Here is a 27,865-nt window from a genome sequence, read left to right on the forward strand (position 1 = left end):
GTAGAGTCGTAGTTTGTGTCTTTTGTTTCACATCAGTCTAAAAACACTTGTATACACATATTTTCACCACACCGGAAATTGTAGCACATTGAACTGAAAATCACCTAAGGAATTAATGACGTCACTATAATTTTTAACACTCTCCACACAAGTGGACACCATGCAGTGGGCCAGTTCTGGCCCCTGGGCCCTATGTTTGACACCCTTGGTCAACATAAGAATTAAACCACGGTTCACAAAACACGTCTTTGTTTTCATTTGGTACAATGTTATTACTCAAAGAAGGCATGTAACAATGGCCTTTTCTCGTCTTAATGAAAGACTTAAAGAAGAGTCTCTGCACTGATGTGGTCTTAATTGAGGGATTAATGAATGGATATTACGTACATTACCAAACCATATGCTGATCCTCGTTTAATTAGACTCTTTTCGTGAAATCCTGGTCAAATTGATCGTAAGCCGGGTCGAGTCGAGTTACACTCTAATTATTAGGCCCCAAACCCTGAGGTGCCCTTGGTCACTGGCTCTACAGCTCATGGGATCTCCTAATGGAGAGTCGCGGGGCTAATTGGGACACAGGTAAGGTTACATGTGACAGCAATTAAGCCGAGCAAAGGGCCAACTGTGTGGCCTCCGGCGATCCCGGCGCAGCACTCGCGATCCCTGAGTGCTGTTTTTGTCTTTTTAGCGCTTTTTTCTTTTTTGGGAGAAGCAAAGCTGAGAAGTTTCCCCCCTTTAGTCTATAGCAGAGATCAGATTATGTAGAGAGCCTAAATCCCATATCGTTTTCAGCTACTCTGGACATATAAATTGCTAAAACGTTTGCGTTTTACTTTGTTTTTAGTTCACTTTTCCATTTTATATATATATATATATATATATATATATATATATATATATATATATATATATATATATATATATATATATATATATTATTTAACGCACACATGTTACGACGTTTATTTAAAGACTTATATGTAACAAGAAACCTGGTTTATTCAATTTCATCGTTTCCATTAGATAAACAATTATTTTCCCAGAAATCAGAGACAACTATCATGTAAACTGACAGTAAGAAAACCAGAGACTGTAGTTATTGAAAGAAAAAACAAAAGCCAAAACCAAAAAACAGCCTGCGTGTTGTCCAGAGGGGAAGTGCGAGAGCGTGTCTAAACGCATTATCACTTTTCAAACCTCGGTCTCATGCAGCACGGGGCGGTGGGACACTCGACCCCCTGGCAGCGGTGTTGCTGGAATTACCTACACATGACAAATCAAGACCATATCTGGGAAAATAATCGGGTCCCCGCTGCGTGAAAACTCCCATTAGGGAACAACACTGCCACTGTTAATTACCGAAATGGGCTTTTGTTCGCTGGCAGAGACTATAACTACAACACAACAAACCCGAAAAATCAACACTTTCTCCATTGCTGGCCGATTTAGCTTGGTGAGACCTTTGGCACCTTTTGCTCTTGTTGACTTTGTGGAGGACACGGGGGCTGTTTGCAAACACCGCCAGCATTTAAGATATTCAGTTATTATTCTGTAAGTTTGCCCGCGGCGCTGTTTTTACAGTATTTAATTGGTGGATAGGAAACTGCACGATTTCAGTGATGACCAGTTTATCAGGAACCATCTGGAGTGTTTCGTCCACGCCGACAGTTGGTCTGAGATTGGTCACAAGGCTGTGGGGTATAGATAAAACAGTTGGCAAACCATGACCTCTAGTCGTTCATTAGTGGGAAAAACATTTCCAGAAAAATACCAGAAATATGTTCTAACTTATAATAAGAAATAACTTATGATTTCAAGAAACACACAATTTCCTGATTCTTAAAGATGCTCCTTTAATATGGCAAAAAGCTTTAACGAGTCGAATAGATTTTTAAATCCAAAACTTTCATTTTAATAAAAAAAATCGAAACTTCACTTTAGTTTTAAGTCGTAGGCAACTGTAAATACTGAAATATTGTTCATTCCAAAAGTTTAGTAGCGATATTTCTTCCGCCTCCGTAAACTACATCGTTGTGCATTTGCGCTGTGGGATTCAAACCTTTGTAAGACTCATATGCATTAAGATTAGTTTCCAAAGTAGATGCAATGCCATAGACGTCTGCTCATTTGTGCACTTCTTAAACTGGGAGTTAAGTTGAACACGGGGCTTTGAGCCCCGCCGGAGTGGAATGTGAAAACTGCCCTCTCGCCTTCAAGCATCTAAATAATGACAACTAATGGGCTTTTATGCGGGTAAGCCACTTAAAATGTCTCTCACTCCCATCATTAAGGTTTAACCTTTAAAAGACGTAAAATCTTTTTAAAGAACAAAACTATTTGAAATTATTAGAGAAATCTACAAAGCTACCACACGTGTTCAGCAGCTTCTATTTTATTAACTTCTTAAAATTGCTTATTGGTCATTGGTTATAAAGCACAAAATGCACAGTAAGCTTATAATTTCTATTGGACATTGATGGAGCCCACTTAAAAGTACTTGTATCGCAACAAGCGCCACTGTCTGTCAATCCCATCCAGTCATACGATGTCCAATCAGGTTGCCCCTTTTTCCTTTTTTCTTTTTTTAACCACACTTTTGGGGCCTATCACGCCGGGCCCTCAAGCTCTCACTTCTCCAGCTGAGGGGAGGGGATACGACCTTATTTGGGATTTATGACCTTATATGGAGCGCCGCCAGTGGAGGGCAGCCGTAGGAGGCAGCCTTGCCAGTGACACTTTGCCGAAATTGTAGCTTTGACTCTCAGACAGTCGAAGGGTAAAGCGATAGTACAGTCGAGCGGCAAAGCTTGTTCAGCGAGGTGTTTCTATTTAGACTCTTCCACACTGACGATCATCCAGAAGACACTGGAGATATTTCGCCCGTGTAGTTGGTAAATAAATGTCAGAGCGCCCACTGACGTCGCTTTCCAAATCGTCACCTCGGCGCGCAAGAAAAAGAGGAACAAGGATTGCGTGCTCCCCGGGACTTGCGCTCCATGGGCTGCGTTATCCAGAAGCTTGCTGGGACTAAATACATCGAATGATATGAGCATGTAGTCAGTGTTAATTCTGCTTTTCATTCAATTTAGACGTAGTGTTGAGCTTGTGGCTGAAGAAAGGCGCATGAGGCAACACGTTTTCTTCTATATTCAGTTTCATTTGTCCAACTTTAAATTCTAGAGGCAAGCAAATAATCAGACGGCTTTTAATTTTGACAGCAGAGACTCTGACTTACTGGACTGACTTTCCCGAGAGGTTACGCTCTGAAGAACAACGTGTTTATGGATATCTGCGCAGCAAGGAACATCGGGAGTTGTAGGCTTTGCACTTCTGAGTCGATCATGTTGATACCTTGCTTTTACTGTAAACTTTGATAGATGTTTACAGGAAGATTTCGGCGACAATAAGAAATCACAGTTCTGATACGCTCAGACTGACCTCTGGGGAAAGTGGGACGCGCTTTTTCGCCCTCCCTCGTTTTTTTCTCCCGAGACGTCAGGACGGATCTCTATCACGCAATCTGACTCTGCTTCTGTGGTTTAAACAAAGACCAAGTGTTTTGGGATAGCATGGCAATGGTAGTAAATCAATGGCCAGAGAACATTTCTGCAGATCCGGGGTCTCAACTCCAGATATGCGGCCAGGAGCCCGGCGGGGCACCTGGAACACCAAACGGTTCTACCCCAGGGAACGACGCACTTTCCGGGGACAAGATCCCCAACGTGGACTGCATGGTGTGTGGGGACAAGTCCAGTGGGAAGCATTACGGTCAGTTCACCTGCGAGGGATGCAAAAGCTTCTTTAAGCGTTCTGTGAGGCGGAACCTCACTTACACCTGCCGGGGGAACCGAGACTGCCCCATCGACCAGCACCACCGGAACCAGTGTCAGTACTGCCGGCTGAAGAAGTGCCTCAAAGTCGGCATGAGGAGAGAAGGTAAGGCTGGCTGCTCTCTCTCTCTCTCTCTCTCTCTCTCTCTCTGCGTGTGTGTGTGTCGGATGTCAGACTGTATTTGTAACACTGCAGACATTTATTTACAAAACGTATTTATGTGCGTAAAGCTGTGCGCAGTATTCTCAGTTTTTAAAACAAGAGTGCCATTAAGTCTGGAATTCAGTCGTAAAAGATGTAAATGTTTCTCTGGTTTCACTTGTTTCATTACTTCTTAAAAACACATTTGAAACAAGAAAACACGAGTGCAGACGAACCCCTATCAAAAGCAGGCGAAAGAAATCAATAGACAAACCGAAGGCAGTCTTCACTTTGACAGATTTGCTCTGACTGCAAGAAAACAATGCATTCAAACCTAAATTCATGTGACGCTCACACAAAAAGATATGTGTGTAAAAGAAAACCTCGTGCCATCTTTTGTTTTGCATGCACCCTGACTGGTTTACGCGTCTTCACTTTTTAGTTATTATTATAATCAGCATGCTTAGACCTTCTCACACTTCACTTTTTTTTTTACTGAATCTGAACCATTCATCCCAGCGCTCTCTGTTCCGTGAAATCCTCCCTTTGTCACGCAGTTTTAATTATGCTGTTTGCACACCGACACCCCGAGCCGCTATAAGAGGATGCCGCTACATTTGTTGCATTGTGTTGGATTAACAACGGGTCAGTTAGTGTCAAAGAGGAGCGGAGCAAACGTGCTGGAGAAGAGCTTTCCCTTATGTATTGTCATTCGGTAGCGCTGCATCGAATCAGGAAGCATGAGATTGTGCATATTTAAAATAAGAACCAGCATGTCTTCTGGTTGAGTTATAGATTCATTAAAGTAGTTTCTGCATTTTGGAAAGAAAATAAAGAAGAACGGGGTACTTTTAATTTGACCGATCACTATAATGGAAATGTCATATTACTATTACGCACGATGTTACACAAACTGTGCACATAAGCCATATGCGAACAGGTGAGATATGAGCAGTTAGGTTTTAATTATACCGAGTGAAAAAGTGGCGTGACTTCAGCGGTCCTCAAGAGACTTTAATGAAGATGTCACACTTCGCCGTTTTTTATTTTCCCTCTCAGAGGACAGAATAAGGTCAGCAGCTGCGTCACCGTGAGCAGTCCTCCAAAGGCACTAGGCAGTGGAAGTTGAAGGACAGACCCCGCCGCCTTTTGCCACAGCCAAAATGTAAATAGCAGACAAAGACGTTGGAAATAACCCGCTCTCCTTAGAGACGAGCTGAGAGGAGATGATCCCTCAAGGGTTAGTGTGATTGAAGTCTGTGCCTCTGGCAGTGTATGTGTGTGTTCACTGTACACACAGTATTACCTCATGTTAAGTACCCGCAAGCCACACCAACTCAGTCATGCTCCATTCCGACTGAATGAACCCGAGGAAATCTCCTGACGCGCCGCTGCGTGGAGAATAGCCAGTCCTTCTGATTCAGTCTGTAAGAAGGAAAATGTTAAAGAGCTGAAAAGACATCAGTGAAAGGGAGTTTTGGTCACAGTTTGCACGAAAATATAGTGAAATAAATACGTTACAAGAAAGCAAAATATTAATAATTTAAGCGTAACATCTTAGAAGGCGTTTATGGGAAATGAACTGTTTTACAGCCATTTTTTAAGAATATTTCTTGGCGAGGCTGAGACATTAAAATTAAGCATTTTCTCATCATCTGTAGAAATCACAGTTTTTTTTGTCTTTTGGCACAAATAGATTCTTCTAATTCAGTCGGGCAAAAACCAAAAGTTAAAAAAATGTTTCTCATTTAAATAAAACCTGAAAATATCAGTCGACTGAAGAAAGAGTGTGAAAAAAATCACGAAAGGTCTCATTTTGAAGGCAGTCGCTCATTTACTTGTTTATATTGACCATTTCTGCAGTGTTGGTTTTTAGTTGTGTGCAAAAGGCTTAAATGTGGAGTAGGTCAACTTACACTGGATGAGCTCATCTGTTGGTCCATTTGGGGTCAGTTGGATTAATCGCTGTCTTTAAATCCTCTTTGTCGACAGACTTCTGTTTATCAGCGATCATTTGTCTAGTTAGGACCATATTTGCTAAAGCATATTCATTGTCGGGGAATTTTTTACTGTGATTTTAATGGCAGGACGATTTCCAAATACAGTAGGAAATAGAAGTGAATTAGACGTTTCAGGGGCGTTAAAAACAGCTAAACTGCGTAAACACGATTTTTCATAAACATTAAAAAATAAAAAATAAATCCTGACGTCTAACTTTATTATTCAATCGCGCATTAACCAGCCTAGAAGTTAAAGATGATGGGTGTTAAAGAAAAAGTTTAACGACTTTTAAATCATATGTTCTCTCTCACCGTAGAGAGCATATATAAATATTGTTTTCTTCATATTTTTTCAACAGGCTAAAGTTTTCAAACAGATGCACATTTTTAAATTATGATTTACACAAGACATCTGCTAAATTCCAAAGTTTGACGATACTTTTAAAATAAAGCAGCAGATGTGCATGAAGATGTAGTTTGTTGAGCTGATTTGTCATTCTGTTAATTATTTAGAAGCCTTTTCACTTCCCTTCAAATGTGCTCGGTGATAGCATTTAGGTCATATGTGGGTGCAGTTGGCTAGGACATGTTATGCAATTATTATATAACATGGTTCACCGGCTATTAGGTATTAGGATATGGGAAGATTATGTTTTTGGATAGCAGAGGAGAGTTGGTGATTAACCTAGTTTTCATCTTCTCGTCATTCCGCCTCATGTAGAAGCAAGAGAACGCATGCTTCAAGTTCATCAATGACAGCGCTTCATGATATTTCTGCTACAATAAATAAATATTGATCTGCCTGAGAAGTCGTGCTAAAAGTTTTATGAGTGGATTGTGGCAGATTCTGAAATTCTTTGCTTTCAAGTGAGTGGTATTTGTTTCCCAAAGGGGACATTTGACCTCTTTCTGTAGACTGCTGTGTTGAACATAATATCATTTGTTGGAGACTCTTAACCAGGGCACCTTTCAGCAGCATGACAGCAAACATTTCACTGCTGGCTTCAGTAGGAGTCAAGCCCCTAAAACCTTGGCAGCATTAGTGTCATTGTCTCACCAGGCAGCTACATAGAACCTCCACTTGTTCCTCTGTCAGTGCAGTTTCTAGGATGACTAGGAAGCAGAGAGGCAAAAAGAATCAGCCTGACAGTTCCTTTGAACCAGAGTGAATGTTTTAATTTTGAAACACGCTGCAAGGACGAGCCACTGACTTTAGTGAGGACGGAAAAGACACGTGGGAGTTTACTGCTCTGATTAATTCATTCATACACAGTGATAAGGTCATCTTGTCTCTTGTATGTGTCTTGAATCAGCTGTATGCACGCAACATTTGTGGACACACGCACAGCTTTTGGAGTCTAGTGATAGTAAATAGTCTCAACATCCATTTGTAGCACAAGAATCTGTAATACCCAAACTGAACATGCTCGGTGGGGAGACTGCTGCCTCCTCTGACCCACAAAATGCCAACAGCAGTGAAAAATATAGGTCAACCAAATCTAAAACATTAATAACACACAGGCTGAAGTCAAAGTCCAAAAGTGTGAACCGTCAGGGGCCTCTACGGTGAATAAATACCCTGCTGGAGTGCTAAAGTCTAACACGGTATTAACTAATCCATCCTCCACAGCGAGCAGGCAATTTAACACCAAAACACTGCAGTTTGGCCTAATTTTGGCACTAAAAATCTTTACGTATCCCAGTTGTTTGGCTATCGACAAATTTAAACACTTAACCCCTGTAACTAGACTCATGAGCTAAGTCATTACCAGAGAGCTCTCAGAGGAAAATGACTACCAGTCAAATGGCAAAACCACACAGTTTTCTCCAGGGTTGAAAAATGAAGCAAATGCAAAAGTGCCAAATACTGCAGTTCCTCAGTTAGCCAGTTGAGACCGGTAACAAAAAGAAAGTAATTTCCCATAGATTCCTATTCTACGCCATGAATTTTAGTTTTACAGAGAAAAAAAACACGTCACCCTACTTTTGGGGAACTTGGTGCTCCTTGTTTATATATGTTTAAAAAAATGTTTGGAACTCTATGAAACAGAGGTGGATGTCACGTTTCTGTCATTTGACATTTGGAGTACCGTTACATCCTTACCTTACCTTACATCTCCCTTCATAAAATCTTGATTCTGATTCTGCGATCCTCTCGTACCTGCTGTCACTCTCATCCAGTTTCCTGTCCTCACAGAGGGAGTGACCCTTACTGTCCAATCAAATTCTTTCCTGTTCTTGCCCTCATTTCCTGCAACTTTTTACATGCTCATTTTAGTGCATGATTTGATCGCTTACACATCCCATCACGTCCCAATCCCTGCTCCAACACACCTGATTCAAATAACCAACTGGGTATTATGTGCTACAGCTGTCTAAATCCGGTGTTTTGCAGTACTGAAACACCTAAAAACCTAAAACAAGCTGTCCCGAGGACCAAAATATAGAACCACTGCTTTACTATTATTGCCCAAAGAAAACTGTCCTAACTAACTAAAAATACTTCTTCACATTTTCTTGAACTTGCATGTGTTTTTTAAAATATGCTTAGCTCAAGTTAAACATACAAAAAAAAGATTTTGTTCTTAGCAGTCGCTAGCATTCTGTCACATGCACATTTGACTCCTGAAATAATTGCTCCACCCCAATGTCAAAGGTCAAACCGTCTGCTACTCATCATTTTACTGAACACTGAAGTGTTTTGTGTCACAAAATAAATAAATACATGGGGATAGTATGATCACCAAAAATTTGGTTTTCTGCCTGAGGGCAACACCATGGCATAGAAGGTTATAAAGTCCAACTTCAAAGCAGAAAAAGGATGTTTACAGCTGTTTTTCGGCACTATAGCTAATTTCCCCTCTCAGAAATATTGTAAGGGGATATTTTTTAATAGCTCACCCTTTTAAACTCCAGTCAAGTTTGAATATTAGGAGTGCGTCTGATTTGACTGATGGGTGAGTGACGACATATGCAGATGCCTGTCATGGTTCGACTGCTAATTTGAGTCGCCTCTCTACTGTGTGTGAGTCACTTCTCTACTTGGTGCCTTTTGAAGCATTTTTAATGCAATGAATTCATATGACCTGCTGTGTGGTAATTATATTAAAAGCTTAAGGATAAATCCGTGTTCCACTTTTGGTGAGTGGAACACGGATTCTAAGGTTTTCTTTAAAATCGAATGTGGTCCTGACCAAAATCTGAGTGTTAAGGCTTCAAAAGTTAGCTTCATAAACCAATGGGTGATGCACGGCGGCTACATTCTAGTGATGGGTCGGTTGCGAACGAAATGGCTCTTAGAGCCGGGTCTTTGACATGAACGACGCGAGCCGGCTCCTTATCGCAAGCTGTGGTTTTTTTTTTTTCTTTCTCTCACCCTCTCTCTCGCACTTATTTCCGCTTCACTCCGCAGGTGAGCCTTGTGCTTTACGCTGGGAAGAGGGGGGAGGGGCGGTAGTTACACTCAGTTGCACAGGAACAGAGCGGGAGGGAGAGAGAGAGAAAGAGAGCCAGGGACAACAAGGTATAGTGATGATCCACAACTATTTTCAGTTGCAGATGATAAAGGATTCAGAAAGTTTATTCATGCAGGTCCATATGACAAAGAATATGCATGTTCTTTTAGTTTTCATATTATAATTTACATTTAATTGTGTTGTGGTTTGCAGTGTTTTGTGTTGTTTCACTTTAAATTTGTAAAAGGAAAAAGCTGAAAACTTAAATAGTTAAAAGTTGAAATGTGAATAGTTGGTTTTTGTATTATATGATTTATTTATTACATTTTATGTGAAGTGAATAAATAAAAGTATATTTACAGTGGCCCCTACAGACAAAGCACATACAAACTTCAAATCACGTACGAACCCTGGAGCACGTACAAACTCCAAAACACGTAAAAACTCAGAAGCACATAAAAACTCAAAACACGTAGAAAAGACAACAGAAGTGCTCCAGGATGCTAGCGGCAGTGTTGAACTTTTGTTACCTAGTGGCTACACAAGCCAGCAAGTACCAACGACCGGATTTGGTGTGTGGTAGTAACAGGTAAATGACCTTTTTTTTAAAAATTTGACTATATATGAATGCTTGTGTATAAATACACAAACGATACACATATGCTTTCATGCTTTCAATTGTGTAATTTAAGTGATCTAGGTAGCTCTGTTTTGGAAGTTCAGAGCTACCTAGGTCACTTATGCTAGAAATGCTAGAAATGCGTTTTGGAGTTTGTACGTGTTTTGTCTCTAGGGGCCACGTCATATATTTATATATAAACATATATAAATATAACAACTTTTTTTTTTTACATTAGTAATTCCTTTTGTGCATAATTTTATATTATTGTTAACAATAAATTAATTAAAGCAACAAAACAACCTGAAGAGCTGGTTCGGAGCCGAAAGAGCCGGCTCTTTTTAGTGAGCCGAACCGAAAGAGCCGATTCTCTAAAAAGAGCCAGAAATCCCATCACTACTACATTCATCTTTTATAGGCAGTTTATGAGCAAAATATATTTTAAGGTGTTACAATTGTGCCTATAGTATTATCTCCAGTGCTAAGGCGTTGTATTGCTGTGTACTACTGATGCCATTTCTTGCTCATCCCACAGAATCACCAATGCAACAACAGCAAACGTAATGTGACCTTTCTGGTCCATTCACTCAGTCACTCCAGCAAACTGACTCTGAACTGTTTTGCTTGCAACTGAAGTAGCTCAACCTGTTTTCATGTGTCACTCAGGTCACTTGTACTAATGCACAGTCGAGAAAGAGTCATTAAATATGTCAGTCTGTGCGATGTGAACACCCCAACAGCCTTCTCCTTTAATCTGCCACACATGTGTTCCCTAACATAGCACTACTGGGAAGCCATGAACATTTATATTTTAGGGGCTTAGCTGATGATCTTATTCATGCCTGTTGGGTAGAAGTGTAGTAGAAGTATTTATAGCCGTACCAATAAAAGTTGGAGATGAAGCTCTAATGCGCCATAAACAAATGCACCTTTACATGATAATAATTCAAGAGGGACATCTTAGTCCTGCTGTGGCTCGCTGTGTGGTAAATAAAGTCAAGAGGAGGGGCGTGTGGAAGTGTAAATAAGTGTAACATGAATCAGACCCACTGGGCTGAATTCACTTTGCTAATTAATTTAGGAACTGCCTCATCAAAGTCTGAGAGAAAGAATGAGGCAACCTCGGCGATGCAGCAAAGCTACCAAACTTCCTCACGCAAAGCTCCTCTCATCCCTCCACGTCTCTTGTCTCTCTCTGTCTGTGTCACCTCACTTCTCTGCCGCTCCTGCACTGCCTCCGGTTTTTCTGCGCTCCCGTTCTGTTGTGTCTCTCACGTTCGCTGCATACCTCAGCTCCTTCATGATGTTTGACAGACAACTGGGGACACAGCCAGTCCTCCTACAGCGTGCAGGTGGTTTGTTCTCAAAACATTTCTCTTAAGATGGAACCAAAAAAAGGGTAGTGAAGTTGAGTGAAGAAATACTATTATCGACCAACTTTTCATTTGTCTACATTTTATTTCTCTTTGAAGTGTTGCATTCATTTATATAGAGCTTTGTAAAACCAAACAGTGAAGTGCAGGAGGCTTAAGATCGCTTTCAAGTGTTGCAGTCAGCCATGACTGCACTGCAGGGTACAGACACCTGCATTTAGTTTGCATACTACCCTGGCAATTAGTAACTGATATTTTTACAACCTGAGCCAGCTTAAACGTGTTGCAATCACAAGACTAACATATCTATTTCACGAGGAAGGAACAGGCCTTCACGCATTTTGATAGTGAATATTGGATTGGTGAGGATCAGTGACATGCGTGCTGCAGTTTCTTCGATTTTGGAAGCCTCGTCCCCGAGAGAGAGGGAGGGGGCACGGAAATGAAAAAAAAAAAAAAGGTGTGTACAACAGGTAGGCATTTATAGACGCATGGCAGGAAGGCTTGCGTTTGAGGCGTGGTCCTGCTCCTGAACCTTAGATAAAGTTACTTCCAGCTTATGGAATTTAGCAACATTAGCATTCATGTTTGTTTCTTATGAATAAAAGTCTCTCCTTTTAACTCTGCCCTTCACCAGCTCCTGAGAGTAAAATCTGTCTTTAACTACCAAATGCTCCACTGTATTTCCTTGCTGTCTGCTAACCTTTTCATGCCTGACAGGGTGCATGCACTGTTATCAAAGGTTAACATCATTATGTATACAAAATGGAAGATAGAGGAGTACAAGCAAACCAAAATAGTAAAGCTGTGGGCTGACACATTGAAACAACGACCCGTAAAAGTCACACAGCTCATCGGAGCTGAGGGAAGCTGCTCTTTAGGTCCAATAAATGTAAATAGGTTCACTGACAGCTGTGAAATCCACTGTTGTTCTAAAATTTTGTGTCACGGTCATTTTAATAAAGAACTGTTTTGTGATTTCCTGAAGTGCTGGATAAAGTGCTTCATGGTGTTTGTGGTAGCTAAAATATTTCTGTGAGATAAACAGAAGGAATAAAAAAATAAGAGCCTGCTATTGAACAATACCACTCCATGGGCTAGGTGAGTGAACCATGGACCACACAGCACAATATTTGTAGATACCACATAAAGGTCATTCTTTGGAAGAATTAGCACAAAACCCCGAGCTACAGTGTAATCATTATAGAAATAGCTGGCTCAAGTTTTTCTTAAAAAATATGAATGAAAAAAAAAAAAAGCCAAAAGATTAATAGCAGTGCTTACAAGCTCCAAGACCGAGAACTGAGAATGAATTCCAAATGAAAGTTGAAAAAAAACCCCCAGCTAAACATTTAATTATTTCTTTTTTTTAAACTTTGCTTTAATTGCAGGAGTTTCGAACGCCTCACGGACACAAACACACACGTGACCTCTCTCTGTGACATGACTCAGGGACGCAGTTTCATTTTGGGAAACGTGTTTATTGTTTGCTTGCCAGTGGAAGTTTTAGAAATGGAAAAGCTACTTATTAAATGCAGCTATTAGACTGAGACAAATCTATAATGCGTCTGTGTTGCCCCGGCACTGTGACCTTTTAGTCCAAATGTTGATAGGCCTTAATTGTATTTAGCTGCTGTAATTCCACTAACAGTCTGACCCAGAGGCTAATCCAGGGCAGCCAGGCAGCGAACTGTGCTCTCTGCCAGCTGCCATTTGCTGAAGTGGCATTTTGAAAGTCGCAGCTGAAATGTCCCATGGTACCTCTGTTTGCATGCACTTTCCTCCTCTCCCTCATTCTTTTGCCCTCATTTCATGGCCTACCTACACAGGATGCTGTTTTGTTTGGGGTTTTAGGGATGTATTTGCCTTTTTAACTGCTTTCTCTGCCCTCAATTTGGATTCAGATTAATTTTATTTAAGAGAAAAAAACAAAAACTGTTTATCTTTTTAAAGTTACTATCTGACAAGCTCAGTCAATTGCATTAAGGTCAAGCACAGTCCACCAATTAAAAAGCCAGAAACGGATTATGGCACAAACTCAAATCTGACTTTATACTCCCATCCCCCTTTTAATTCTCTGTTTCCTTTTTTTTGTCCCCGGGCATCTGTTTCTATCTAATGTCATTTCTGTCTCTTTTGCTCTCCCTTGGCCCATCTCCGTGTAAATATATCACATCTCTTTGTCTCTGCACTGGCCTTTCTACCTCTCCATTTCTTTGGACCTTACTCCAATCACCCTTCTGCCCTTTCCTTTTTATCTGTTCCAGAGTCTTGTACAGCAGCTGTAGGCGAGTAAAAACAGAGAGCGATGTGTTTTAGTCAGGCGTACTCAAGTGCTCTGCCTCTCAGGCACGAGTGACCCCCACAATGAGGCTTTTGAAAAGTCAAGTGGATCAAGTAGATTCACCAACATCTGCGGGATTAACCACTAATCAATATGAGAACATATCAATAGCTGTGAATTCACAAATAAGGGACATAAGGAGCAGGGGCGGATCTAGAGAAATTTTCTTAGGGTGGCATAGAAATCAAACGGGGTGGCAAAATCGAAGCCCTTTTTTTCATACACTTATGCAGGTGGTTATATATGGTTAAAATAATCCAAATGCAGTAAGCATACACGTTTTTCATATAAATAAAGTCTATAACTTAATTATTGTCTGTAGCCCACATAATTAAACACTTTAGCTACATAAAACATGTGAGTTTTGATGCTATGTACTGTACAGCCTGTGTGATGAATAAATATGTAGCCCAATAAGTATAAAATCCAGAGAGCTACACAACATGGGGCGGTTCATTTACAAATGCAAGTCTAACTTAGGTTTACACTGTTTGTTGTCAGAAAACAGTCACATTGTTACAGCTTAAATTACACAAAATGTCAGAAATCTGCACTGTCATGAACAAAAATTGAAACCTAATTTTTTCATGATTTGTTGGATTAATCCACTGAGGTCTGAAATACAACCGGCAATTTCTGACTCCTTTTGAGTTTACGTTTGTATTTCACCCTCAAATTGTTTATTTTTTTATTCTTTTCCCTTGCCTTGTTTGGTATCTTTTCAGCTCAACTTAATTTAGTTGTTTTGACTGACATACTGCATTAGTATTACTGACCTGAAATGAAATCACACAAATAACTTAAAATCCTAGTAGTATTTTTTTACTGCAAAAAAAAAAAAAACCCACACAGACATGTTGAGTAAATTTTTATAACTTGAAATGCAAATATAAAATGTACATTTTGTAAACATATACAACTATTTATCTAAAAATGCAGCCAATACACCTGCTGTTGTTTTTTCATTTTGTATAGGAATTTGTAAAATATTACTAAAACTAAAAGGAGAGAACAATCAGGTGTCGCAATAAGATGCCCCACAAATGATGTGTGCCAGTAAAAAATAAGTTTGTTCTCCTGTCTTTTGGTGGACAGCACAGGGATAAACCTGCAGCCCTGACAACAGGAGGTGTATCACTCAGCTGGTTTTCTAGTGACAGTGTTTACATTGCAAATGTGCCTTTGTGACATTCATTAGTGCCCTCACCGACACACAAAACAAAACAACGACTACACAACACAACAACTACATAACACAACACACTAAGTATACACTCCACACTAAACGTTACAAATCTGCCACATCTAAAAACTCTCTCTCTCACTCGCTCTGTCTCATAAACATGGCTTGCTATGGGCTGAACCATTTGTTAATGGTGCAGGGGGGGAACACTATGCAATATATTCAGTTTTAGCATTTATATTCACTGTTGACTGTAACTACACTCAAACTGTTAATGCTATCTTATTTTAATAAACAACACTGTCATATGCAAAACTGGGGTGACACTTGGGGTGGCAAGGGATCATTTTAGGGTGGCACTTGCCACCCCATGCCACCCTTCTAGATCCGCCCCTGATAAGGAGCAGCGGGGTCTAAAAAAAAAACTGTTTCTTTCAATTTAAATTGTGATGAATTTAATAAATTCCTCTTGGAGTTCAGGCGCACTGTTTTACAATTTACTCAGTGCATAAAGGGGAAAGTCAAAAGTAGTTAAAACCAGGTTGTTCGCAGTAGAAGATTTTTTTTTACATGAAACCAGGACAGAGTGACAGATTCAGTTCACAGAAGTGCTCTGACTTAGATATGGACCAAAGCGCCTTTTGAGTCTGTCTCCCTAAAGAAGTTACCAGACAGAGTCTTTTTAAAAGTGCCCTTTTTGGGATCTGCTACAGCATTTTTATACTATAAGCTAAATAAAGGATGCATGCTGTTTTGTAAAAGGCCATTGTGTTTTATTTTATTTTATCCTATTTTTTATGCTGCAAAAGACACGGAAACCATCAAGAGGTCCAAATTCAGTGCTTAGAATTAGCTGTAGTGAAGGTTAGCTACCAGCAGCAGCTGCCTGTGTTGGCAACTGCCTGTCAGTTAATGCATACATTTAAGCCTTTAGAAAATGTATACAGTACATTAAAAAAATCACCTACTGTGCATTGGAATGAAGGAGGAAGTTAGCCACATGTTAGTTTCATCTCTGAAGTTCATTATAGGATTCTGTGGGGTTGACTCACTTAACCCCATGTGGTCACTGGAGAAAGTGCATTTTAGCATTTCTTTTTAGCCTTTTTAGCTGTATTTGGCTTTTAGAGAAAGCAACTTTATTCACCTTAATTTAACACAGTTCTTGGTGAACAAATTAGGAAGTCAGCTGATGTTTTCACAGAGAAAAAGTTTGCAAAAGACAAGTTCAGGAAAGCCTCCCAGTAAACTGCAAATATGAACATATTTCTCAGATCCATTCTCCTTTACCATCATCAGAGTCACCCTTTAACCATGTTGTTATTGATTCAATCGCAAAGTTAAAGATTTCATAATCTTTGAGAAGTACATATTCCAACCTGAACCCCAATGTTTCCTGTGTGTCTCTAAGATGTCTCTGTGCAAAAACCTCACTGTCAGATTATATACATACATATATACACAGATATATTTTTCATTAAGGGATTTTGAATGGGTTTAAAAAGGCAAATAAAAAAATCTTTGTGTAAGAAGGAGTTATAAGCAACATTTTCTCTAATCTGGAAAATCATTCACAAGCCTGTATTACAATAAAATGTCTGACTGAAAGGATCAGCAGTGTATGATTTAGCAGTCTTTCACTTCACACTTAAAGCACCTCAGAGTGACAAAAAAAACCATATTTGGCCAGGTAATCTCTGTGGAAATTGCAACGACTTGCTCTCGGAGCACTTTCACTCCTGCTGCTCAGAGTGCAGTTTTATTTTCCCTTGTTTGTGAAATCCTGCAAAGACAGATGCATGTGGCTAATCTGACAGCCATCTTTTGCAAAGCGAGACAGGAGCCGCTGGAGTGCAAGCGACGAGGAATGTCCCGTTGTGCAACATTGTCTTTGAGACAGGCAAAACCTCTTCATAGCTCAGCAAAGTGAGACTGCGCTGTTTGCCAGAAGAGATCACATTCTTTTTTCGGGCACACGGGTTGACACAAGTTCACAAGGAAAACTAGTACTTTGAGGTCAACACCTTTTGTGCAGAGGTATTTTTTTCTGTTAAAAGGACAGGCTAGAATTAAAGGCATTTTTATAACTTATGAGTGATTTGACCTCTCGTTTTTCCAGACGTGCCATGGTGCGTTCAATTGGCACAGCTGCTGTGTGTGAGGTGACAGGTGATGGAGAGTTAAAAAGCATTTTCCAAGCCCTTCGTCCTCCCTTTTCTTTCACCCCCTCCCTCCACCTGTCTCTTTATGTAAACCACAGCTTTCTATCTGAAGCCCCATCTCGGGCTATATTCAAGCACATTGAACTCTGCACCTTCTCTCTCTTTCCGTCGCTCCACTCTTCCCCAGACCTCGCATCGCCCCCATCTCCCTTTTCTCAACTTATCACCTTCCACTCACTCTTTCTCCTCCTTATCTCACCATTTCAGCCTTTTGCCTCATTTTTTCAACCCCTCTTTGCATTTTCATTGCGTCTCTCCTCTCGCTTGCCTTTCTCGCTGGCTCTGTGTAACTGAAGATGGAGTTATTAGTCAGACAGTGGATGACTGAACAGGTGTTTTCCAAATGGGCCTTTGAGCACTCGCCGCATCATCATTGCTCCACACCAGAGGGGGGTGGGGGTGGAGGTTAGGGCTTTGTGTGTATGTGTGTGTGCAAGAGCTTGGCCTCTGCGTGCCCCTTTCACCTCAGGCTGGGCCATTTGCCAGTGCAGGGACTGAGGGCGGGGGTGTTACCGTACGTATCCATGAGTGTGTATGCATGTGTGGGTGCATAACATATGTAGGTGTGAAGAAGTGTTATATTTTTACCAGCTGCTGCTTGTCGTTACTCATTGAGGCACAACAGCACTGTAGAATAGCCTTGGCCTGGCCACTTTCCATCCCTTCGCTGAAAAGACGAGCGCTGACACTTTTAGGGGTACGAGAAATGTTGTGTTGCTACACTTGTCAACCCTTAACCCCCATCCTGCCCCCCCGATCACCCGGCACATTTGACATGCTCAATTTGCTTCTTTCTTCTCTGTCTTCGTCGCGTCTCCCTTCTGTTACTCCTGCAGGTTTTTAGGACCTTGACCGTGCAGCGCCCCTTTGGATGTAGTAATTCTGTAAACTACTATAACAAGCTTGCTAAATGATAAAAGTTTCATAACAAACTGATGGAAGATTGCAAAAAACACAGTTCTTGGCCTGTCTTCCAGAAACATCCAGCGGCCTGCTTCCAGAGGAAACAGTGGATCTGGAACACAGATATGAGTTTATATTAGTGTGCTCCAGTCCCATTTAGTCCTTAATGACTTGTGTAATTAAATAAAAATGCTGAAGCACTGTTAAAAAGTCTCAGGTTCACCCAGATAAAAGTTCAACTCATCCTCTTCTTTGTTTTCAAACAGCAGTACAACGAGGACGTACATCAAACTCCCAGAGCAGTCCAGGGCAGTACCTGACCAATGGCACCGACCCGTACAACGGCCAACCCTACCTGTCGGGCTTCATCTCTCTGCTGCTTCGCGCTGAGCCGTACCCAACGTCTCGCTACGGGGCTCAGTGTATGCAGGGGAACAACCTCATGGGTATCGAGAACATCTGCGAGCTGGCGGCCAGGCTGCTGTTCAGCGCTGTGGAGTGGGCCAAGAACATCCCCTTCTTTCCTGATCTGCAGCTCATGGATCAGGTGAGTGTGAAGAATGACCAGAGTAGACCAAACCTAATGAGAATGAGACCAGGCCAGGCTAACTGCTTTCTACTGTTTTCAGTCTTTATATTGGATTAAGTCACACAAACATGAGAGCGGTATCTGTATTTATTTTCATCTAACTCGCAATAAGAAAATAATTTTATATCTATATATCTATATATATATCTATATATATATATATATATATATATATAGTTCTACAATGGTAAATTGTTCCTTAATAGATCATGCACAGAGAAATGCCAGAAAACAAAAAAAAGTAAAGTAATAACTCATAGTTCAAAACACTATTTTCAAGCTACTGGCTAAAAATTCATAAAATGTCATCCCCACTTACATTTTGAACAGAACTAAGCTAATAAATATTTGAAAAACACATTAATATTTTTATTCCTCTTTTGTTAACCATCATGTCGCAGCACATCTGTTTTGGCACAAACCTCAACTCCCAACATTTGGTTCAGATCGACCTGACATCAATCATGCATATATAGATTTATATCAGCTATAAAGTCTTGGCACAGAGTAATCCCCTGACCTATAAATATTCACATGCACCTCTGACAGACATAGTCATCACAAATATGTCCGCTGTATCTGCACCAAATCATTAACATATCATTAATGTCAAGTTCACATGTTGAATATTTCTGACCTGTAATGTCAGCATGCACTCAGGTGTTTTCTGCAAACCCCACTCTTTTTAGACATGTTATCAAAATCCATGTAGGTTTTCTCTTTTCAATATCAAAGCGCTGATATTGTGTCAAACACTGTCTCAGAGATACACAGCGGGTGCCCTTTGGCATCTGTGTGTGCAGGTCTGTCACTGTTCAATTCAATTCAATTCAATTCAATTTTATTTATATAGCGCCAAATCACAACAAAAGTTGCCTCAAGGCGCTTCATAGATACAGAGAAAAACCCAACAATCATATGACCCCCTATGAGCAAGCACTTTGGCGACAGTGGGAAGGAAAAACTCCCTTTTAACAGGAAGAAACCTCTGGCAGAACCAGGCTCAGGGGGGGGCGGGGCCATCTGCTGCGACCGGTTGGGGTGAGAGAAGGAATTCCACATGTGTAAAGGACCCCTTTGGATCACATTTAAAACTATATGTGTAACTTTTCCAGCATCCAAAGTTAGTGGTGGGAAACATGCAAAGTAGAACTTCAAGTCTAAACCTAACCAGTAAAAAAGAAGTAAAAATAGAAATCCCCAAATGGGACACAAACTGTATTCTCCTGGCAGACAAACTTGTGACTTGCTCCATCGCCCCTTTAACCTCCTACTTTGTGGACTTTGTAGCTTTTGCAAGGAGAACTATTGACACTCGCCATTCAGTGATACTGCGGCTGGTGCAGAGGGCACAGATGCTAAAGGACACTCTGTGCTTATCTCGGTTATACCGGCCAAATCTGATAGAGCAGCAGTATTTGATGCCCTAGGATGACAACTTGTTGGGTCACCTCAATAAATTCTAATTATTTTTTTAATGTTTAACCACATCTCCAAACATGTTTCTGTTACATAAGAAAAGTTTAATCCTCTTCTACGTGTCACAGTGCATGCTTTCTCACCCTCTTGTATCCTTTCCAATCTTTTAAAAGTAACAATAAACACCTCATCAGACTAGCTGTCTAATTTCTGACGGGTAGGCGTGTCAGGAATGTTCTGTCATTCCACCGTTTCTGTGTGCTTCCCTATTCTGTAGTGAATAGGTACCTGTTTGAATGAATGAAGCTCTTGTATGTAATTTGCATTAAGTATTGGATAATGTTACCAAATTCATATCATCTCCAGGTGATATGTGGTGGTTTAAATGACCGAATGTTAAATATACCCTGTGTCCTTCTTCGCTCTGGATTAATGTGTATGTGTTGCTCTCTGGTTACATGTCAGTGATGGGTATAAATGCTGTCTGAAGCCTGCTGAACTCTAACTGGAGGGCACTCAAAGTGCTCAAACTCTGAGCAATTCTCAAAAGGGCTGTCACAGTTTTAGGCTTCAGACACATTTTGCCTTTATTCATTTTATATTTGCAACTAAAAGCAGAAAGGCCAAAGCCAAATTAGTCATCCACATGGGTAATCTGAACAAAAGTAATAATCATCCTATACCGCTTGTTTCTAGGTGGCTCTGCTGCGAATGTCATGGAGCGAACTCTTTGTTCTAAATGCTGCCCAGTGCTCCATGCCGCTTCATGTGGCTCCTCTGTTGGCAGCGGCCGGCCTGCACGCATCACCTATGTCAGCAGAGCGTGTTGTGGCCTTCATGGACCACATCCGAGTCTTCCAAGAGCAGGTGGAGAAGCTGAAGGCCCTGCAGGTCGACACAGCTGAATATTCTTGTCTCAAGTCCATTGTGCTCTTTACATCTGGTGAGTTTAAGTGAAAAAATGTGGTGTAGATTAATTTAAATGACAACTATAAATCATTAAAATGCTGTGCAAAGGTGCTACCTATACCTGCTACCCATAGGTGATATAAAAAAAATGCTCAGATTCATCCTAAAAGTTGCAAATACAAGCTTTAAGAAAGAAACAAAAGGTTTGTTAACACAAACCCCTGTACGACATACACCTTGTCTGAGGTGCATTTGAATGGAAACCAGTACTATGGCTGACTGAGAGGTGACCTCTAATGCTGCAGTAGATTGTGTCTCATTGGCTCCATATGTAAATGCTGCTGTTAGTCAGTCATGGTCTCTGCCCTCCATGAATTTGACTGTAATTTGATCACTTTGTCATACTGTAAAAGGCAGCTCTTGACCCCTGTGAGCTGCTCGTGCCTCACTTGAACCTCTTTGTTTTGCTAAATAGAAGAATAAGCTTTCACTACGCATTATAAACTTTGCATTTGTATTTTGAATTCTGTCCATTTGTGGGAACGACTCTTTGAAAAGCAATTTATTTCTTAATTTACAGTAGCAAAAAGAATCTGTTTATATAAAGTTCAAGAAACAACAGATTCATTATATTGTATTGTTGCATGCCTACTATTTGGACCCAAAAATCCAGTGTTATAAACCCCTTATTATACACAGTACAGTACTCGACAACAAAGAAAATGCCTTTATGCTAGAATAGATTTGTCGGTTTGCATCCAAAGCTTAGAAAAACAGGGCTCTTGAGCCTCACAACCTTACATTATGTGGCAATATGTCCTCCCCACTGAGTGACAGAGAGAATTAAATCAAAATATAATAGTTTTACTTCTTGGCAAAACCCCTGGCATCTGCATTGTTTTGATCCTGCTTATACACAAAGCCTGTTGAGGTTTATCCCAGCAGTCACTGGGCTCCAGTGTCAGCCAAAATACTGTCACATCTGGGATATTTCAGAGAGAGATCATGCTTTGTGACCCAGGGGGAAATGGATGGTGAAGAAGCCAACACTGAGATGTCTATCGTCTGTGTTATTTTACTGCTTTTTCCCCCCTTTCCCATCTTGCATGGCTTGTCAGATTCACTCTCTGCCTACTGAGCATCTTCACCAAGCTCTCTGTATGTAGGTAGCCACGGATCCTCCTCTCCCTTCTTTTGCCTGTTTTCATCAGCCATCTCGCCTTCATGATCCCATCTATTATTAAAACCAGTCATCCACCCCTCCTCCCAACGCTCCCCAAACCCTAAACTCCAAGACCAGCACAACCCAAGCCCCAGGACCCCTGCCCCCACCACAGGAGTTGAATTATGTATGGTGCATTTCAGTGAGAAGGAGGATTCGCCATGACCTACATAACCCCTATAGCCCTAAGCATCCCATGTGACCTCCCTATATGCGCAGAAGCACATGTATACACATTAAAAAGCTGCACATCTTGGCAAGACCCTCGAACAGGATATTGTATGTCTTTGTGAAATATTCACACTTTAATGATCAAATCCTGAATTTGATGTAAACATGCACACACCGTAAATAGACCTGTTAATAAATCTGACCCTTGCAGACCTGGTAGGATGACCTAACAAGCTCAGATAAACACCAATTGTCTCCCACCTCCCTCTGAGTCCCCTCCCACCACTCCCCCTGTGAAGCCCAGTCCGATCAAGCTACATCAGAGAGCGGGCATCTCAGTCCTGCCACCCTGATCCTTCACCCCCAATGACCCGGTGAGTGCCCAAGGATCAGACAAAAGAACACGGCACTTGGCGTAGAAGGGCACCCACAGAGCTGTCGCTTCAGCACACGAAGTGGTTTCAGTCACACAGACAGCTTCGCTAATCCCGACCGGGCAGTGACTGCCTTGTCACGAAGGACTCCAAAATGGTCGGGCTGACAAAAACGCAGTCCATCTGCCTCCCGAGTGGATGGAAATACAACCAAAGTGGGAACAATTATTCACCCGGAATGATGAGAATAGCGGCTGCTGGGCGGGTGGGGAGGGATTGACATGCTTGATTAAAATATGAGGTGAATTAATTATTTTTTTGTGGAACTGAGGCAGGGTTTTACACAGGGGACAGATCAAAGTGTGAGAAGACAAAGGAGACCTGTGATGCAGGGTGACGGGTTAAAACTCACGGGCCAACGCCTTTTAACCGAAAGACTAAGCTTGAGAATAAATAACCCTCATCGAATACCTGCCTTCAATATGTGGGTTCACGCAGGGGGCAGGGTCAAAGAGCACTCCCACTTCTCGTACAGTATGTGGCAGAGTACAGTAGAATGCGTCTTTGTTTTGAGTTCACACATCTCTGACCTGCTTTGCAAAATCCCCTGTGATCTCCGCTCCACACACAGGGTGTGAAAAGCACCGCGTGCTGCGTTACACACTCTTGGTTGTGCGAGACTCTTGCCCAAGGTGGGGGCCGGTGAGACGAGAGGTAGAAGGAGTTGGAAGGCAGAAAGTGTCTCCCCAGCTGAGGAGAAAGTGAACACAGACCACAGGGGTGGAAGTAGATCTCCGCTGTGACAACCTTGATTTTGTCAAGTTGTAGCCAGATTTCTCTGAAAGGAAAATGCCCTGTTACATCCTGGTTCTTTCTGGCAATGAATAAGTATTAGGTGAAGACACCACTCTGCCACATACTAAAAGGTTTTGTTAAAATCTTGCACAATTGAAGCTTCTTTCACTAAGAACAAATTTCATCATATGCCAAACAGTATTAGCCTAACATAACATTAATCCAGAACATTAGTAACCAAAATATGGTATGAGAAGTCATTTTTCTTATGCAGTTATTCCTCGTCCTGCAATTCTGACTTACGTTTTGACACATGACATACTGGAACCCGCAGAACACTGGTTATTATTCCATGGCTAACACCTGATTTATCCTTCAACATAAAATCTACACAGTAAGCTATAATGTAGCCGCAAACCCCTCTGACCCATCAGTCTAACCTAGCAAATGCAAAGCAGCCCACAACTACTCTGGTTGGCCTAAAATTAAATGAAAGTCAGTGTGTCACAAAACTCACCTTAATGTCATACAGTCATTCTCACAAAAAGACTACTGCTTAAGTTGGATAAATGCTTATATCAGTTCTAAATCTTCACTTTGTATTCCTTTCTACTAGACGCCATGGGCTTGTCAGACGTCGCCCACGTGGAGAGCATCCAGGAGAAGTCTCAGTGTGCTCTGGAGGAGTATGTAAGAAACCAGTACCCCAGCCAGCCGAACCGCTTTGGACGCCTCCTCCTCCGCCTGCCGTCCCTGCGCATTGTCTCCTCTCCAGTCATCGAACAGCTGTTTTTTGTGCGCCTCGTCGGCAAGACTCCAATTGAGACGCTCCTCCGTGACATGCTGCTCTCGGGCTCCAGCTACAACTGGCCCTACATGCCCACAGTACAGCGAGAGCGACCGATCTCTCTCCACTACAATGAGAATGGGCCCTGAAGTGGAAGGACAGACCAAGGAGAAGCTACGGGGGAAATTACGGTTGAAGGCTGACCTGACTGCTCATCAATCCATCTCTCCTTCCCTTCATTGTCTGCGTTCAACTTCTCAGCTTCCCAAGAAGAAGTATCTCCCTCACCATTCCGCTTTAAACACCGACATTGATACACCATCATCCCAGTTACACAAGCCAGGCTAGCTTTCACTATCGCTAATACAGAGACTTTGTGGCCCGTTGCAGCTCCTCAGCCGAGTCTACATTTGAGATGTGGCGTGAGATGGACAGGTTGGTAGAATGGGTTATTGCGCAGTTCACCAGCAGGTCTGTTGGACTCACTTCAGATGTCATTCTCAAAAACCATGCAAACAATTTCAGCGAGCATTTGCTTCATTTTCGGTGATACACCTACACATACGGAAACTGTGTGCTAGCATCTGCGTACGAGCATGGAGAATACTGAGCAAGGGCTTTACCAATGGGACAGCCAAGAGCACAAAGCCTGTTGTAAATATACCAATTTTTAAAAAGAGAAAACCAGAAGCCATTAAAAAAAGACAAATGCCAAAATGTCTTGAACTTTTGCAGAGGATGTTTTATTGTGTGTTTGTATTAGCACTGTTTATATGGAGAGAAAACCCATGATTGTGTCCATATGTACAGTATATCATCGATTCATAGACATCTAAGGCATATTAGGGTTCAATTGGGGAAGCTCAGGTTCAGAGGGTGGGCAGACGGGCATGTCAATATCAGAACAAAAAAGACAAACCCAGCAAATTTTACACTTATCAGCAGCCTGTGCCAAAGCTGACAAATCATACGGTTTGGAGTATTTTTGTGATAGTGTTGGCTATTAAAAGAAAAGTTTGGTTTGTCTATAATTTGACTTGTTGTGGGGTCTGAGGGGCGAGAAGGAGTTTGTAATGAATACAAATAAAAGCGTAGGCACTTGCATTGAAAAGTAGTCAGTTTGAATCTGCAGAATCACAGCACTGGTAGATTGTTTCTACCCTTACCCTGTTTGACTGAAGTATATTTTTTCTTACTCTAAAGACCCATGGTGTTAACATCGGGGTGGCAAAGCTCATCCTCCTTATTGTCATTACTTTTTTTTTTTTTGTCAGTATTGGACCCTTTAGACAGGGGAGTGGGAGGGTGGTATGGGCTTTTACAAAAGTAGCTGTACTTGCCTTAGAACAAAGATTCTGTCACTGAGCATTTATCTTATGACTGTGCCATAATCTCTCGTTACCTGTTATAACAGGTATTATGTCCTGTCAGGATTGGAAATGAGTTTGCATGAAGTTAAAATGTGATGTGCAACATGTCATTGAAGAGTCATGCACAATCCAAATATTTTAATTGAGTTAATGCAGAATCCCTTCTGCTTTTTCTTATTATACGCACACACACACACACACACACACACACACACACACACACACACACACACACACACACACACACACATATACATATACATATATATATATATATATATAATTTGAATTTGTATATGTACTTCCTGTCAGCCAAAAGCCCGGGCTTCAGACAGTTCAAATCAGAAAGTCTTTTCCTCCTCTTCACTCTGTTTAATCAGTAAATTTCTAATATGGTTATCTCAGACAGAGCTCTGGCTGTGAGAACACAAGTCCTACACACCTGCTGTTCAAACCTTTGTTTATGAGGGTCAGCCAATCAAAAGACTAAGGATTAACTGAGCGGCTGCACTGAGGCCCAATATAAGATGAATAAAGATTGCTCTGATTTCCCTTTGCTGGGAGAAGGCACAACTGAACCATTTTGACATCTTTCGCACTTTCTGTTTTTAGACCTCATGCAAGCTCTTTCGATATCCTGGTGATATTGTTGTGTAGGGAAACCCCCTCGATTCATGTCATTTGAGCTTATCGTACCGATACCATAAAGTAATGTATCACTAACCTCTGAAAACCTCAGTCTATGTTACAATATTATCCCCAATGGACTTATGACTGTGACTTAGCTTAGGACTATTTTAAGTTGGTTTTTATTGTTTGACAACTTGTCTTGCATGTCCAGCACGGCACCCTAGTGTCAACCACCAGTGTTGATACTGAAAAAGCCACCTTGGACTGTAGAAAGCTGTTTGTTGGTGAATAAATTGACAGAAAGTTTCTATGAATTGTTTTTATCCCCTCTACTTTTGTTTGGAAATATGGATTATCCGTTAATTAAAATAAAATTGTTTTGTTCACACTAACTTTTCTAATGTCTTTTACTATCATCTTAAAGTAAATGCATAAGAAAAAATGCAAGCCATTCCGCATTAAGCTTTTTTTGTCCCCTGAGCTCTTTAAGTTTGAGGAACACTAGCTCCTAATAATGCAATTTAACAGAAAATCTTACAAAGAAGTAAATATTAAAATATTTTAAACATTTTTTTAATTCCTTTGGGTCCTTTGGTGACCCTTCAGATATCATTTCTATGCAAAAAATGGACTCAGAGGCACAGATTTAATCTGTCATAATTCAGAACATTTTGTTTGTTTGTAATTTTCTAGTTGTCAAGTGAAAAGAAATCTTAATGTGAGTAGACAAAAGCTTTAGAATATATCATAATTATCTTGGCACTGTGGCTCTTAGGTAGAGACCTGCAGAAAATAAATCTTAGCTTATTAGTGATTGGATATTTCTTGCCTAAACCTTACATCTTCATTGTTTCAGGGTAAAATAAGTCACTTGGTTGAGCAGATGACCCATGAGCTGTAAAGCTGCAGGTCATTCTGCCTTGTGCATCCATCTCTGCTCTCCAATGCCCCTGCCAAATAGAGGCTGAAAATAGCTTTTATCTATCCATATCTCATCAAAGCAGCAGGACATTACCACTCCTATGAAAAAAAACAAAGAATTAATTGTTCACATTGTCTATGCATAGACAATGCAACATGGGAAAGCCTTTTATTTGCATGTAATCAACTAGGTTTCACCTGTTTTACAAAGCTGTAAGACCATCATATATCTGCCTCATATAACTGAGCTGACAGAGACTGTCTTTATATCAAAGATGGGAAATTGTCAGTTTTATGCATCTGATGTATCTAAACTGACCATTTTAATGTTTGATCTTACTTAACTGATTTTTTGGCGCTAAAAGCAACAAGAAGATGAATACCAAATAATCAATTATGCTAGTAAGCCTGACATAATTACCTGCTAATTAGTGCTAAGAACAAAATAATAAAATCCTAGAATTTCACCAAAGCAGAAGAGTGGGGTTATTAGATGGGTTGCTGTACAGGTAAGTGTGCAGCGAGTCATTATTTGTTAAAAACTCAGCTAAGAAGTCCAGGATCAATTAGCACAGGTAAAGCCATCAGAGAGCTACCAGCTTCAATC

At 41.0% G+C, this 27,865-nt stretch overlaps 1 protein-coding gene across 1 annotated transcript; it reads left to right on the forward strand.

Annotated features, from left to right (window-relative positions):
- The first annotated feature begins 2,577 nt into the window (after window positions 1-2,577).
- Window positions 2,578-26,721, forward strand: nr2f5 (nuclear receptor subfamily 2, group F, member 5). Its single transcript, XM_086312409.1, has 4 exons — window positions 2,578-3,936; window positions 18,338-18,618; window positions 20,776-21,022; window positions 24,167-26,721. Exons 1-4 carry the CDS (start codon window positions 3,570-3,572, stop codon window positions 24,484-24,486), a joined length of 1,215 nt encoding a protein of 404 aa, XP_086168535.1. The 5' UTR covers window positions 2,578-3,569; the 3' UTR covers window positions 24,487-26,721.
- Window positions 26,722-27,865: the final 1,144 nt, after the last annotated feature.

This window comes from Aulonocara sp. 'chitande type north' Nkhata Bay, linkage group LG11 (assembly GCF_057382095.1).
Source record: "Aulonocara sp. 'chitande type north' Nkhata Bay isolate Kocher_YH1m ecotype deep benthic linkage group LG11, A_spYH_male_GT1.1, whole genome shotgun sequence".
In the NCBI taxonomy this organism is placed as follows: domain Eukaryota; kingdom Metazoa; phylum Chordata; class Actinopteri; order Cichliformes; family Cichlidae; genus Aulonocara; species Aulonocara sp. 'chitande type north' Nkhata Bay.